At 40.2% G+C, this 16,102-nt stretch overlaps 1 protein-coding gene across 9 annotated transcripts in view; it reads left to right on the top strand.

Moving 5' to 3' along the window:
* The window catches only part of NCKAP5 (NCK associated protein 5), a 379,214-nt gene that overhangs the window by 38,295 nt on the left and 324,817 nt on the right, over positions 1 to 16,102 (top strand). For all 9 annotated transcript variants that reach the window (XM_048309430.1, XM_048309431.1, XM_048309429.1 and 6 more), the window contains one exon: positions 7,789 to 7,921. In XM_048309430.1, the coding sequence (XP_048165387.1) occupies positions 7,853 to 7,921 (69 nt within the window). In that variant the 5' untranslated portion in view covers positions 7,789 to 7,852. The remainder of the gene's footprint in view (positions 1 to 7,788; positions 7,922 to 16,102) is intronic.

Here is a 16,102-nt window from a genome sequence, read left to right as displayed (position 1 = left end):
AGGTCTGCAGTTCTTGGACTTTGAGCAGCGCCTTGGTTTATGTCAATGAAAGAAAAATGAGAAGAAAACAAATCAAACTGAGCAAAACTTAGAGAACTTGACTATGTGTTGTAAATTCTTTCCTCCAATTAGTTGTCTATCAAACTGATTCAGATGCTGGATTTAATTGCATTTATTTTTCTGACTATTGTAACATATTAGCTGAACTGGATGCCACTGCCTCTGAAGAAGATTTGTAATTCAGTGTTTGATGAGATCCTTGTTGGGTCTCTGCTGCCAGCCAGCCATTTTACCATGAGAAACAACTAGCCCTATTAATGATGTACTAGATTACAGAGGTTGCATCTACTTGATGCCAGAGGAGTCTTTATTGGGATATAAATGGCGCATTTGCTTTTGAACCTCAAAATCTCCAGATAACCCTTTAGGTCTGTGAGCAGTAACAGTGAAATTTCCTCAAGTCCTGGAGTTCAGCTTCTGTAGGTGCCTGGAACTGACTATTTCTGACTAAGCTCAGCTGTGGCTCCCGAGGGAAACAAATGTGTGTTGAAACCCCCAGAGGCAGCTGCTGCTGTGCTCAGAACATGCCTTTTGCAGGTTAACAGCCTTGCACTGCTGAAAGAGGCTCAGTGACTAAAGGAATGCATGTTTACCACATAATTACCTATTTCACATAATTTATAGTAGTATTTGGTAATAAGTAATATATAATAATAGGTGGTTAGAAACTGAGCCAAGAAATGGGAGCTTTGGGTCTAATGTTTCCTTCAGCCTGAATAGTCTCAGTCATGCCTGGATATCTCTTTCTTGGTTACAGGTCTTACACTGCTCTGAAGGATTTGATTTCAGTGCAGAAGCTAAGGATACAGAAACACCATTGTCATAATCTGTTTTTTATTGATGATAACACTGTAATATATCCTTTTTCTTCCCTGGCTGTCCTGACAACAGATTCCTGCATTCTGTCTGCTTATCTTTCATCATTTTTGTCTCGATAATTTTATTGCATGATATGAATGCTTCATATGTCCCATAAAAGCAAACAGGGGAGGGTAATCCTTTGACCTTTCCAACATTCTTTGGTGTAATTTACTGGCGATTCCTCTCCCCCCTGAGGCATGGCCCTGAAATCCTATGATAAAAATGGACAGCCAATCCAAATAGAAAACACTGAAAAGGTTAAAGCTTTGATTATGTTAGTCTATGTTCATAGTCTCTTTTTTTTTCCTGCCAGAAAGAAAATGAGAGCTGAAAATGGCAATGGATGAATCATGCTTATTACAGAATACGGAAATGATATTGGTTCAACCTGTTCTTGTTAATGCTGAAAGAATATAATCTTGTGCCCTCTCATTTTATGTCACTGCAACCCACCTTATCCTCTTAAATGAATGCATGCATCCATTTAATTAACCTGGTGAGATACTGAGATATAAATCTTTTAAATGCTTCTCATGCAATTCATCTTGACAGCTGTCGTAGTAATAACATCTTTAATGCCATATTCTTTATTTTCTGATGTATTGAAATTCCTGGTATTATTTTGAGCACACTGATAGGTTTACTGGATTTAAGCCCTTAATATTAACTTGTTTAAATCCTAGGAGCAGTGCTATAGAAAGCTTTACTGGTTGTTTAGTTTGCTGAATAATTGGAAGATTATCTTGCATGAAGAAAGCATAAATATGCTTTGAAAACTGTGGCTGAAACAGGGTGGAATTTAGAGCTGGCATACTTTCTTTTGAAAGTTGTGTTTCTAGAACATTCTAAGAGTCTGTTCTTTGCTGGCAAGTGATCACCAGTCAGAAATTGCATGAGACCATCCCATGTTCTCTACTGATTCCCTTCTGAGGGACGGGGTAAGGGCAGGAGAGATCCACAGCATCTGGCTCTCAAGCAAGTCAGCCCTCAGTCTCTCTGTAGACTGCTGTGTGTTAGTGTCATTGTACCTAAATAAAGTCTTAAAAAGCAAAGAATCATGGAATAGTTAGGGTTGGAAGGGACCTCTGGAGACCATCTAGTCCAAACTCTGCCAAGGCAGGGTAAAAGATGAGACGGTTCCTTATCCACCTCTGGCCCTTCCCGCACTTCTTTGGGGGTCTACTTTACCGTGGCCTGGTGCCTGATGAGCAGTGGTAGGACAAGGGGGAATGATTTTTAACTAAAAGAAGAGAGATTTGGGTTAGGTGTGAGAAATTCTTTACTCAGAGGGTGGTGAGGCACAGGTTGTCCAGATAACTTGTGGATGCCTTATCCCTGACAGTGCTCAAGGCCAGGTTGGATGGGGCTTGGAGCAACCCAGGATAGTGGGGTGGCATCCCTACCTGTGATGTGAGGGTCGGAACAAGATGATCTTTAAGGTCCATTTCAACCCAAACCATTGAATCTATGACCACTGGACAATCTTCAATCAGAACTAGAGGACCACTGGTTTAGGGAGTGTTTTAGGTCACAAAATAACTTGCAGGGCACAGTTGCCTCTTGGCACTGCCTATACAGTTCCAATAAACTTTGTAACAGCTTTAGAGACTGTAAGAAATTTGGGGTGTATCAAAATGAATTATTCCACAGGAAAACAAGAACAACAAAAAAGAGAACTAGAAAAGAATATTATTCTACCCAGATATTTCAGAACAACTTGACATTTTTCAATATAACTTTCCAAAGCGAGTCAATATCTAGGTATGTAGGCAGAATGGTACAGCAGTGCTGTGTTTGCTGTCTTTTAATTCCCATAATATTCTACTGATTTTAGCTTCCTGCGCTGGAATTTTTCTAATTTAATTAACTCATTAATGCTGGCACATGGCACATTCTCCTTCCCTCTCTGCAAAAATGCAGCTTGCTAATCTAAATAGCAACCTAATCCAGTGGGTGTGAGTGCATGACATGTACATTAGTGCTAATGAACTGCTGACCAGCCTCAGCAAATACCTGGGAGTATTTGGCATTAGGCAGGGCCTGCCCATGGCAATGCTGTGAAATACACTGGGGCAGAACAAAAAGAATTTAGCTGTCAGGTTGCAGAAGTGCTGATGTTGCTGCAGTTTTCTATTTCCCAAGTATTGAATTTTGAAATACCAACTCAAAGGAGAATTTAGGGACTATTTTTCTACTTTGTCACTTAAAGTCATGACCAAGCTACATACCACAATGGGGAGAGATAAGGATGTGGAAATGAAACCGTGTTCACAGCTGCCTTGTAATGACTAGGCAGAATGGTTTGAATACTCTGCCTTTAGGGGAAGAAAAAACCCAACCCCACCAAAAAACCAACGGAAATAAATTGCTTTGTATAAACCTAGTATTTTTTGAGTGGCCTATGCCTAGCAAGATAAATGTAGTGATTTTCTAGAGCTGAACATTGGTCTGTTACGCAAACATCAACTCCTTAATTCTGGAATCTTTTTTTCCTTCCAGTTCTGAGAGGCCCTGACGAACTGTACTTATTGTACTTTCGCTGCAAAGACCACAACAAAAGCCAGTGTATGCACATTGGTGTTAACACCAGAGCTGGCAAAAGAAACCCAGCTGCAAAATGACAGATTCAATTCAATTAGGTTCCTAGGAAACTGAATCACTCCACAGATTGATAATGAGAGATAAAATATTTCACCTTTAGGTCAGCTGTTCATTCTAACTAACATTTCCATTGATGACAACCTTTACTTTCTCATTGCTGCTTCCTGACCTATGCCAGTGATATCATTTTCCTCCTCCTCTCTTTGCTGAGGGATAATACCAGTTCTGGTTGTTTCCTCTCAGTCTAAAATCTGGCCATCAAGGAAGCAGGGCTAACAGAGTAGAAAACACATTTAAAGGTGATCACTGTATAACTCTAGCCTCGTTTGGTTACCCAACAGTTAGATTTCCACAAATCACAAATCCTCTCCTCTTGTTAACACCTGGGAAAGACAAGCTGGCTGCTGAGAGGGAATTCCTTGCTGCCCCACGGGTGTTTTACCTCTGGCAGCATTAAGTTGTGCAAAACCAAGAGTGGGGAGGCTGCATTGTATCTGCCCTGAATTTAAACAAAACGATGCTGGTTTGCAGAGCTGTCACTTTTGTCATGTGTCATAACTGTTAAATTTATACATGTTTGTAAGAGAAAAATAAATACAGTCCATTTCCAGTTACCAAACAGTTATGCCAGCTGGGAACTAGCACACAGTATATGCTGGCATAGCTCTGTTGAAATGTGACTGCCGTTTCAAACTGCCTGAAAATATCTCGGATGCTTATCCAAGGAATATAATGTTGTATGTTTTCATCAGCTAAAGCAATATACATCAATCATCCTTTGTTACTACTAGAAATGAAGAGGGTATTATAATCCAAGAAATTTCTTGCATAGATTTTAGAGACTGCTTTTCTATGTTAATCATACCATTTCTCCAGGGCATGCTTTTCAAGCCATCTCCTGAAGTAATGAACATTCTTGTACTGAGTACTAAAAACACTGCACCTTGGGATATATAATCAAGCTGATGCCTCTGGCTTGCTGGCTTCCTGAGCAGGGAGGATAATACCCTATTGAAGTAAGATCATGCTCGGGTCTTCCTCTGAGAGTTTTTTCTGTCCATACAAAACCTTCTCCCCTGAGCTCAGCACAAACCTGAGAAGACGCTGGGCAAACATCTGGGACCTGCATTCTCTTAGACTGATCCCACATGCTTCTTGGGCATACAGCCTTCATTGCCAAGTGCTTTAAACCCAGTGCCTGCCCCCATATGCTCAACACAGATGAACTGTATAGTCCCTTAGGGAAGAGTCCTACAGCAGAAACATTTCCTGCAACACAAAGGACTAGAAGATGTGCCCCCAAAGATTTGGAAATGTGCACGTGTGAGTGCAGTATGGGTGAAGACACCATAAATCAGATGTGACTTTGCAATAGTTCAGGGTTCCACTCAGTTAAATGGGATTTTCAGGGTCTGAGTGCTGAGCACTGGGGTCTCTGCTGTAAATATATTGACAAGCAAATTGGTCAGGGAAGGCATGTAAATTTCTATAGTCTGTTCTCTTGGTAGCACAAAAGTAGTATTTCTGATGGTTGGGCAAAATGCTTCTCAGCACTTTCGTGTTCCAAGACTGATCCATCTGGGCTGCTGTTCTCCTCTGCTGAGCTTCCCAGTGGATGTGTTAGCTCCATTTTGAGTTGTTGTTAATCTTTTGTTTGGTCTCAGAGGAAGAGAGATTTACCTGGAAGGGTCATTTTTTCTCTGTGACGAGCAGTGTGATGCACAAAAACGACCATTCCAAGATGGAAACTTGTTCTGTTTTTCTTAAGTGCTTCACTCTGATGATCGTTTTTCTTTAAAGGCCTTCTGAGATGGGTACTTTGAGGCATCAACGTATGTTGGTACACGTATTGTATTATCTTGTCTGATAATTACCTGTAATTCAAAACTTTAAGTGTGTTTAGCCCTAGGTGGTTAACTCTTCAGACTGATGTGTGACAGCTTGCTAAAGGTAACATGCAGAGGTAGGAGCTCCCATGGTGTATGTGAGGGAAGGAGTGGAGCCAGCAGGTCTGGAGTTGTTGCACCAGTACATGAGTAGGTCCTTGTGCTGTGCTACCTATGGCAGTAAATCCACTTCAAGTGCCCAGGGCAACATATAAACTATAGGAATAATTAATAATAATCCTTCCTGGTTTTACTTCTAAACTAGAATTTGGGGTGGTTCCACCAAATATCTGCAGATGGAAACTTCAGGCACTTAACTCATATTAAGTACTTGACCTTCCATGGGGATTACTGGCTCCAGCTGTAGCTCTCACTAACTCATTCTTAAGTGGTTCTGTGCTCAACAAAGGCTCCCTTGGTGGAAGTCATGCTCTCCATGCATGATACATGCTCAGGAGAATGATATAATGATTACATAAGGTCTTTTGCTAATTTCTGGCATAATCACACAAACAGTGTCATGCAATGCTGCTGTGTTTGTTTGAATCTATTGTGGTGTTTTGCTCGCTAATCAGGAAACAATGGGAATTATGTGATAGTACATCATTGAGATTCCTTATTAACTGAATTAAATAGCATGTGTAGTTTTAGGTTGGAACTACAAAAGAAAGCAAGCAAGGGCTTACAGGTAAACCTGAAGAAAACCTCACAAGGCAGCAGTGATTACAGTGCAATAACAGCTTTTCCCACCATTGTAAGTACATGTTCTCACTGCATGTGTTCCTTAGATGAATATACAGAGAGGTTAATTTTTATCTGTTTGGGAGAATGACCTGAATTCTGGTCTTGCATAAGTATAAACCACAAGAACAAAAGAAGCATAGGAGACATGAGATGCCGTTCAACAGAAGGCTGAATTCAACACTGCATGGTTTGGTAGCTGGAGCACTCACAGCTTCCCCACGGGAAGTGCTTTCAAAGAGCAGTCCCAGTGTGATGCCCACAGCGTACCTGGTGATCCCAGTGCGTGTGCCTCTGGGAGCCCTCTGAATTCCAGCTGGCTTCAGAGGCTGAGCCTGGAGCATCCTGCTCTCCTTGCAGGTGGCCTGTGCTTGGCCCGCGTTCAGGCCCCTGTGTGCCCTTATGGCAGAGCATTCAGGGTCAACTTGAGGAAAGAGCTGTGATGGTTTTATCCGCTTGATACCCCCACAGCGACAGATGGGATCGTTCACAGGTGCGTGAGAAGTCTATCCACAGGCATGCAAATGTGTTTGGAGGGCATGTGCAAGGCTGCTTTTGGGAATGCCAGCTGTGCTACCCTATAGCAGAGGTATCTGTGCATCACCTGGCTGTGTGTGACCCAAGGTGATGTTCATAACAAGCAGAAAGGATTGGAAACACACAGATCCTTTCCTTTTACCAAATCTTGTTTTTTCAGTTAGTGAGACTCTGATAGAGTAAATACAGTCACTATGAGATGCAGGAGATAACTTCTGTTCTTGGTTCTGTATGAGCACATCTGCCTGCCTTAATTTAGGCTAGACTCTGATATCTGTTATCATTCTACTACTTTCTGTATATTCTGAATAAATTCATTAATTTTGCCCATATTCCTGTATCACAAATAAATATTAATATACAAGCTGAAACTTTCAGATACATATAGCAGGGTGAACATTTACGAGGAGAACCTGTAGTTGTTACTTGTAAACTGTGCCTTGGTTTTAGTAGAAACCACTGGCCAGGACTTACCAAGCCCTATGAAAGAGGAAAGATTAATTCTCTCTGTGGAAGCTTTGTGGTCTGAATTCCCTGGCTGTACTGTACAGGCAGTGGGACTGTCTGATTATCACAGCAGAATCTTTGACCTTAAAAATCTAAGGAAACTGCTGAGGGCGTTTGTCTTTCATTAAGGATAATGGGAGTTGAAAGCTCTTAGAACTCTTTAGGATTGGGTCCAAAATTTGTACATCACAGTGGCAGCACAGATGTGCCAACAAGCAGGGCTTACTGAGAAGTGCAATTAATGTGAAACAAACTGTTTCCCTCCCCCTGCCCAGCGTCAGGTAAATCATTGGCTCTGCAAATTCAGCTCTCAGCCCATTTCAAAAAAGACCATGGAAACATGGGTGTATTGATAAAGAGAGTTGTAGCAGATTTTTTTTTTTTTCTTCCTTTGAGATGCGACCCAAATATATTGGTAATGTTTCTGTTTGGAGAGTTTAGATTTTTTGGCACAGAAAATTTGTTCCTGGAACGTAGTGTACTAGAAACACAGTCATTAGCTGCTGGGTTATTACAAAGTTAATGATGAAAGACAGTAACTGTTAAGTAAGATATTGAAATATGTGTTTAAATGTTTTACTTTTTTTTTTTTCAGTGATGCTGAAAGCAGCCTGGTATTTCTAGTCGATCAAAAGGAAAAAAAAAAAATAACCTCAGCTATGGAGAAAAAAAGACAGCTACAGAAAAGGGAATTTGGGAAAAGACTTTCTCTGGACAGCAGTCTTGTGGTAAGAATGAATATTTACTGCATTTAATGAATATATCTTGTCATAAAACTTTAGTTGTTAAGAGGCAATACTTACAATTTCGTGTATGTTAAAGGTGTTTATCTCTTCATCAAAATATCACAACATTTTGTGTTTATTCAGCTTCTCCAGAGAAAAAGTACTGGAGGAATTTTATAAAATGCTAGGTAGAAGCTTGTCATCATATGGAAACATGTCCATTCACTGGATTTACACAAGGAAGGAATCCAGACAATTATCACAAACTTGTAATTAAAATACTACACAGCTCCTGTGGGATCAGCCTGTATTGCTTCATACTTAGCATATGAGAGCTGTAAGTAGCTGAGGTCCTCTAGTCAGAAATATTTATCAGGATATCGGGAAAAATGTGTTCACCATAGCAAATGTATAAACTACTGTAATATATACTGAAAGAGAAGCAAAAATGCTCCATGCTGTAAAACAATTGCTTTTGCTGTACCTAGGATTTAAATTCATTGGAGATTGTATTCTAGATTTATTTTTAGTTAATAATTTCAAAGGATGACTGAGACAAACAAGGAGTTTTTAGAATTGTGTTACAGATACTTGACAAGAAAATGCTCATAGATGCTGAAGAGATGAGTATGAGTATAAGAGTGTCCATGTCAGGTACTCAGCATGGCAGTCTGCAAATACTGAAACAGGCAAAGCTGAGAGATCCAAGGAAACCTGTGCCATCTCTTTAACATTCATAGGTGGTCTTCTGACACAGAGGCAGTGACTGTGGGACCCCAATGCCCTTTTGCCTGCAATGCCGCACCTGTGCTAACCCCATTACCTGAATTTTACACATCATTACAGCTATGTTGTTTCCTTCTTCTGCTGCTAAAATTGTGGTTTGGGCTTTGTTTCCCCCCAAAGTATAAAGCCCACTGATGTGTTAATAGCAGTGAACATGGACTCAGCAGGTTTCAGTCTATCCACTGACACTCTTCATTCACCTGCTGTGTTCTTTATTGGGGTCAGCAGAGCAGTTCCACCTTCCCAGGTTTCCACTCCTTCAAGGACTCTGCTCTTCTCCGTCGGGCCTTAGCTACAAGGCATGTCTTGGGTAATGTCAGTTGGCCAGTGAAGAAATGTGAAGAGAATGTTTAAAAAAGGGTCTGTCCTTTTCTTGGCACCATTTCTAATGCTGATGAATTACATCCCTTTGTTTTGAAAAATATAATTAATTGGAGAGAAATAAAAGTAGAGAAGAATAGAGAGTTCTCTCTCAGACTCTGAGCTGCTCAGAACCCTAAGGAAGAGCTGTTTAAGCTGCCCCTGTTCAGGCCATGCAGCTCAGGCCTCTGATACTGAGACGTGACTGTTTTCAGGTTGTTCAGTCTGCAACAAAACCTGCTCTCTCGGCTTGCACGCACTCAGCAGGTCAGGTTGTGCTCCCAGCACTTTAAAACTCTTTCTAGTTTGTGGGCAGAGAAGGTAGGTTTGGTATGAACTCACAACTTTATGTAATACACCCAGAGACAAACAAAATCTAAAAAGTTTTTGTAGGCTCAGAAGTCTGTTTAGTCCCTGGGCCTAAACCTCTGTTTTTAGTTCTAGGCATGCACACCCCCAAAAGAGACTCCAGCCTAAATCCTGCAGCTAAAATACACTGCTGTGATCCAAGCAATCAACCACAGACTGTCAATGTTTATTTGGAGAAAAGAATACTCACAGAAACTGGGTACTGAAAGCTAAGGGAAATGTTAGCAGTTGTGAATTATATATAAAGATATTGCTCAGTATGGGAATTCAGTAGTATTCCCCTGAATGTTTTCACTGATGGACTAGATTTAGCCTTTACTAAATGTATTAAGATAGAAACTTTCATTTCCCTCTGGTGACTGTGTGGTCTGCTGGGTGGATGGAAACAAGGAACCAGGTATTTCTGGCTTCCAGTCCCACCTACTGCAAATTTGAATTTGATTTATAGCCAAGATAGGGTACTATGTCTAATTCTTAACCTTCCCTATCAGTAAGGGGAGAGTATAGACAGACACTTGCCAATGACATAGGAAATACTGTGTGTGCGACACCATCCAAAGTGCTTTGTGCTATAATCAGTGCTATGTGCATATCAAAATGCCCATGAGGATTTGATTGGAGAAAAAACAGAGAGGCTGTGTGGGATGGTAATGCTCTCTCTCTGATCTTCAGTAAGTGGTAAGTAGGGTGGGAGACTCCACACAGCTGAACTCAGTCTTCAAGCACTGGCTTGAGGTCAGTGAGTTAGTGCCAACATGTGGCAGCTGAAGTTCTGTGGCTGACTAACCCACATTGGTGTGAAAGTGTTGAAGAAAACGTGTTGAGGGAAAGAAATATTGCAATACTTCAATATTTTGTGAATATAAACCCATCATGCTGTCATCACCCAGGTGTAAAACAATGTCTTCTGCTACAAATGGCACTTACAGGTTGAGTCACCTGTCGAGTTTCTCAGTGCACACATCCATTTGCTGTACTGGGGTGTTACAGGTCTGGGTCTGTGAAGCTTTGTACTGAGTCAGATATGTGTAACTGGATCAGAGAGTGTCATCCATATGTTTAATTAGAAACTTTTGAGTACTTTGTTGTCTACTCCTAGTTACTATTTCATAACAAATTGGAAGAGACGTTCTGAGATTCAAGTGCCTTTGTGACTCCATGAAATTGAACTGGGAAAGGCAAAGCTCTTTGCATTCCCCTTGTTGTCCCCAAATTCCTGTTCTATCATACCTTCTCTTAATTGTTACCTTCATATATGTCTTTCTTCTTTACCCTTGTATCACCAAATTCTGTTTGAACATTGTGCTTTAGTCCAGTCCCCTGCTTGTGTAAGTTCTTAGGTCTCTCTTGTCCTCTCCCTTCCCAAAGGTTTTGTGTTTAACCTCTCAGGCATTCAGGATTGGACACTGGTTGGGGAATCTGCCCTTGATTCTCTCGAATCCAGCTTCTCCCTGTTTGATGGAGAGTTTATCATATCTCAGAAAGAATTCTAATTTCTGGGTGTTTAAAGAAAATATGTTTCTACTTTTGCACTCTGGACCATGAGATACAAATAGGTGTTTCTGATAACATTCCTCACCCTGCCTGGCTCTGCTGCTTTTCCCATCTGCATCAGATTGTAATCTGAAATTTTTTTCCATGATTTAATCTACAAGTATTGCATAGTGATGTTTAAAACAACAAAAAATTTCCTCTTCCTTCCTCATCTCTTAGACTCTGAACATAGAAGCTACAATGGTATTTGATGGAAGAATGAGAAAAGGAAAGAGGTGTTTCTGAAGAAAAGATATGATTTCTCTCTCGCTTAGAATATGGATCTGGGCCTTCAAAATATGACTGTAAATTTCATCAGTGGTTTGTGTTCAGGCCTGCCCCATCAAACAATGAGTTTCAGGCTTCAGATAAAAAGATCCATCTTAGGGACGTCCTTCAAACAGGGAGAAATTTTGTACAAATTAAACCTCTTTTCCCTACACTACAGGCACAGTGACTATCTTTTGATCACTCAGCTAAAGGAGATGGGTTCAGTTTTGTTTCCTATACTACTCTACCCCTTGCAGATGGTGTCTTGGGGGAATAAGCTTTACAATGAGGGCAAATAAATGTTTTAAAATTTAAAAAGATAGGTGCAAAAATATGTTCATAAAATGTGCTTCATAGGGCACATTTTTTTTAGTGAGTGATGATTAATGCTTTACTGGAAGTTAGTAGTTTGAAACCATGCAGTTTAACAAGCTCCAGAATCCTATCACTGTTAAGAAAAGCCAGAGGAATTGCTAGTACTGCTGCCCAGGTCAAAGGGACATCTTGCTGTTAGCTTCAATTAAATTAGATCCCTATCAACTTTTAGTCATTATATCACAGGTGGTATTCCAGAAATCTCCAGTCTAGCCAATGGCTGTTACTGCTCTGTGGGTTTCCCATATTGGCAACATGCTGGAGATTTATTATACACCCACTCATTTACATTTGCAGGCAAAGCAGGTGAGCCTGCAGTGACATTGATGTTTCATAGCTTTGTATTCAGGTAAAAAATTTTGAACATATTAACTTCATAACAATTCTCCCAGGTAATCCTATGAGATCAGTTATAGAAAATAATATCTTTGTAATTTCTGCCTGACATTTAAAAGCCAAAACATACCACCCAGGGTGGATATATCTTTTACAGTTTCAATATAGTTTTATACTACCTTATTGTCTCATCTGTTGTACAAGTGATGCTACTGCATTTTGAATTTATAATGTTTTCTTCTGCAAACTGATTCCAATCAAAACACCACAACTGGAAATCAAACTGGTTTGAGATAGAACTAAAGATTGTCTCTGAATCTTTTTTGTTTTAAATAACATATCTGCATCTGCTATGTTTTTATGACGTTAGTAAAGATATTTTATTGTATATGTGGTCATAGGATGATAAGATAGACAACAGTTGAAGAACAAGGTAGAACTCTGTGTCCTTCTGGGTTGCTGTTCAAGAAGTCAAGACCAAAGTTATTGCTGTTATTGCCACAGTACTTCTGTTTAGCATGAAAACAAATTGCAAAATTCAAAATATTGAAGGAATGTATTTATTTGGAATACATTGCTTAGCTGTCACATAACACCCATGTCAGATTGTTTTCTGTTAAAAGATAAATACCTCTTTCTGAAGAACATTTAGCTTTATAATGTGGCTTAAACCCTTTAGGTTTGGTTAAATAGAACAGCTTTACAAAATGTAAGAGTGTGAATATTTCATGAGTTTGATTTTTTTTTTTTTCATGATTTTTTTTCCTGTTGAATCTTGCGTTTAAGCATATGTAGTTGAAAATAACTAGTGAAAGAAATAAAAACAGGAAAGGAAAGGGATTTTTGTGTTCTTTATTCATTTCAGACTGAAACATACATACAAAGGAAATTAACATGAAAATTCATAGTAAAATAAAAAAAAGTACTTGGACAGAATTTAGGCACTTATTTTCTTAATATGGGTAAAATGAAGACATATGAGAAGATTTCTTTGCTAATATTTGCAATTTATTATTTGGTATGTGAGGGAGGTATCTCAGACAGGCAATGATATTAAAAAGCCTCGTGAAAGGATTGATTGTATTTCAGGTTTTCCCTACAAAAGTTCTTAAACAAAAAGAAAAATGGAAAAACCCCAAACCGTAAATAGACCCAAAGCCAAGCTTCTAAGTAATTTGTGTGGGATGAGGGGAGTGTTAGAACATATCACTGCCACCAGGGCCACATTGGCTACTCTATTCACTGGGGTGTTCTTTGAAAATAATAAAAGCCCTATCCTTTGCCTGATCCAAACTGTCCAGTTGCCTCCCAGGCCCTTTTGATCAGGAAAAAGTCAATGTTTCAAGCTGTGCTCTTTATTTATGTGGATAATTCCCAGCCTGACTACACACGTGGTTGGCCCTTACAGCTGTGATGGCATTTAGCTGGGGAGCTTTGAGAACAGAATATCTTTTTGAAGCAGCCACCATTTATCAAAGCAGAAGTTTTTGTTTTATTTAAAATGAGGCTTTTACTTCTGAAAGCAAGTTGTGGTAAAGTGCTTCACTGGTGGCTCGTGAACTGTGCCCTGCTGCTTTCATTCTGGTCACACACTCCTGTGGGGCTCTGTAGGATGGGCTTTAATGGCACCACTTTGTTGCAATAAGGGTAGAGTGTAATGTAATGAATTGCTCTGGGGCGTGGGAGGAATACCTTCATCTGCCTGCAGCTGGGTTGGAGTCATGGGCAAAAACACTGAGTTCAGTTGGAGACTGCTGAGAACTGTGCATGTGATATCTGGGGCTGGGAGCCAGGAATTCAGGGGTTAAGTCTGTCATCTGTCACCTCTAATCAATTCCTAGCTCAGTTTAATAAATTTCTAATTCCGTTTTCTCGTTAACAAAACTCTGATTCAATTTTCTCATCAATAAATTGGGCTTTATAGTAATTTCTTACCTTGTAAGTATTCCAGGAATAGTCTGTTATTAGTGTGAGTCTGTGGCTTGCTTTGATATCTTCAGATGAAAGGTGTCACAGAAAACATGACGCTGTAGCAGAGCTGTGAAAAGTGCTGCAGCAGCAAGGCAGAAGGTGAACCCTTCGTATCTGGGAATTAAATTCAGCAAAGGGAATAGCCCTGACTATTTTTTTTGCTACTTGACTGTGACATGCACAGTGTGTCTGACATCACTGTGCAACATAACATAATGCAGCATTTTGAAATTAAAGGTGGCATTAAAAGCATTGCCTTGTCAGATGTCAGCTAATGTTCTAACTTTTGTAGCCTGAATATTTTTTTCCACCTAAAAACTGCTGCCAAATTCCTTAGCAATACTCCTCTGGAGTATTTTCAGTCCTCTCAAAACTTGGTTTTTGATTTGTGTGCTAATTTATAATTCAGGATTTTGTTCAGCTGGGTATACTGTCACAGAAAAGCCTGTGCCAAGGGTTTAATCCGGCACTGCAAAAGTATGGTCCAGCACTGGAAAATGAACCCAGAATATGAGCCTCAAACAAAGAGTTTTCAGTGTGTTTCAGAGGCGAGATAAAGCATTCATAACATCCAGTGCATCCAGTGGGAGTGTAAGTCAAGGAGAACAGTTTAATAAAGGTGACAAGTGGGGAGTTTTGAGGTAGAAGACAGAATACAGGGAAGAACAGCAGTGAAGCACAGGTTGTGTGACTAACTGCATAGGTGAAGGTTTGCACATTCGTGGAGAAAACCATAAGATATGGAACTGACATAAGGGCGCAGTAAATGGAATTCTAAGAAATAATTATTCATAGAATTATGCCATGGTTTGGGTTGGGAGGGATCATAAAGATCATCTTGTTCCAACCCCTCTGCATCTTCCTCAGGGCAAGGTTAGTATCACACTATTCTGCAAATCTGTCAGTAAAGATGTCTGTTCCAGAGACCGGGCAAATGAAGTGCTATCAGCTGTCTGCATAATAGACAGTTCTGGAATCTGACTGGAACTTTGTAGAAAAAGAAAATCTCAGTGTGGGTAGAGTGTGTAAAAGCTGTCTAAACAGAAGAAAGATTCTGTGGTGCACACCCAGGGCCTTTAATGCCTTGACTTTGAGAAAACAGAGCTCTCTATAAATGTAGTGCAGAGAGCACAGACTACTCTGCATTTGCATTTTTAATAAAGTGAAAATTCAGACAAGAGCTCTGGTGTGTTAGGCAGAAGAAAAGAGCCATATAAATGGGTCAGTTTACAGCAGAAACTGGGGAGAAGTGAGTGAGGAGAAGAGAGAAACCACTGACAGGGCACAGCGGTGTTTAGGCTTTATATTAACATACCAGTAATACTAACAGTGTGGGAAACTGTGGTCTGCATGGATTTGAGGACGTCACTTACCAACACAGCAGTACATCTAGGGTACTAGGAGTAGAATCTACTTCAGCTTGGATAAAGAGCATAAAGTCACTAGTTATACCAAGACAGACGGATGATGGCACTTCCATGTAGCAGTGGTGGAGATGGCTGGTTTGGATTGCATTTGCAGAAGAGGGATTTGAAAATGAAGTGTGTAAAGCACTGGCTATCCTGACAGCAGTTAGTTACTGTGAGTGCCATTTATAAACTCTGGAGCAGCCTGGCAAACCTTACATCATAACTAAGAAATCGAGGGGCTGTGAGTTCAAGAGGGCTCAGTGAACCCAGGGAATTATGTTAGAAGATGTGAGTATAGGGTCTAACATGAAGAAATGATCCTGTGAGGTACCAGTGCCACAGAAAGAACCGGATTTTGTGCTTGGGGTGATACAGAGAGTGACCTATTGCTTTAATTAAAGCTTACACCAAGAGAAACCAGTGATCCTTTTCAGGAACTGAAGATGTGGATAAACAGTGAGCAATAGAAAGATGCTTGAAGAGAGAATAGAAATAAAAAGCTCACAGCACTGAATGCAAATAGTGCATGGAGCATGTTGTTCCTGAGCAACACTTTGAATAACATTCCTGCTGGAAGATACCTCAATAGTTTATTGATCAAAAGCACTGACTGCAACACAGGCAGAAGTTTTCTCTGAGAGAAGAATTGTTTACCATTTGTTGCTGCACATCAAAAGTTACATCAATAGGTGTATAGGGTGAAATGGTGACAGCTGAAACAGTACCCACGTCCCCAGAGATCATGCTTTGACAAACTGCTGGCTTTTGCTCTCTC

The sequence above is a fragment of the Corvus hawaiiensis genome, chromosome 7 (genome assembly GCF_020740725.1).
Source record: "Corvus hawaiiensis isolate bCorHaw1 chromosome 7, bCorHaw1.pri.cur, whole genome shotgun sequence".
Taxonomy (NCBI): Eukaryota; Metazoa; Chordata; class Aves; order Passeriformes; family Corvidae; genus Corvus; species Corvus hawaiiensis.
This window is presented reverse-complemented; position numbering and strand designations above follow the sequence as displayed.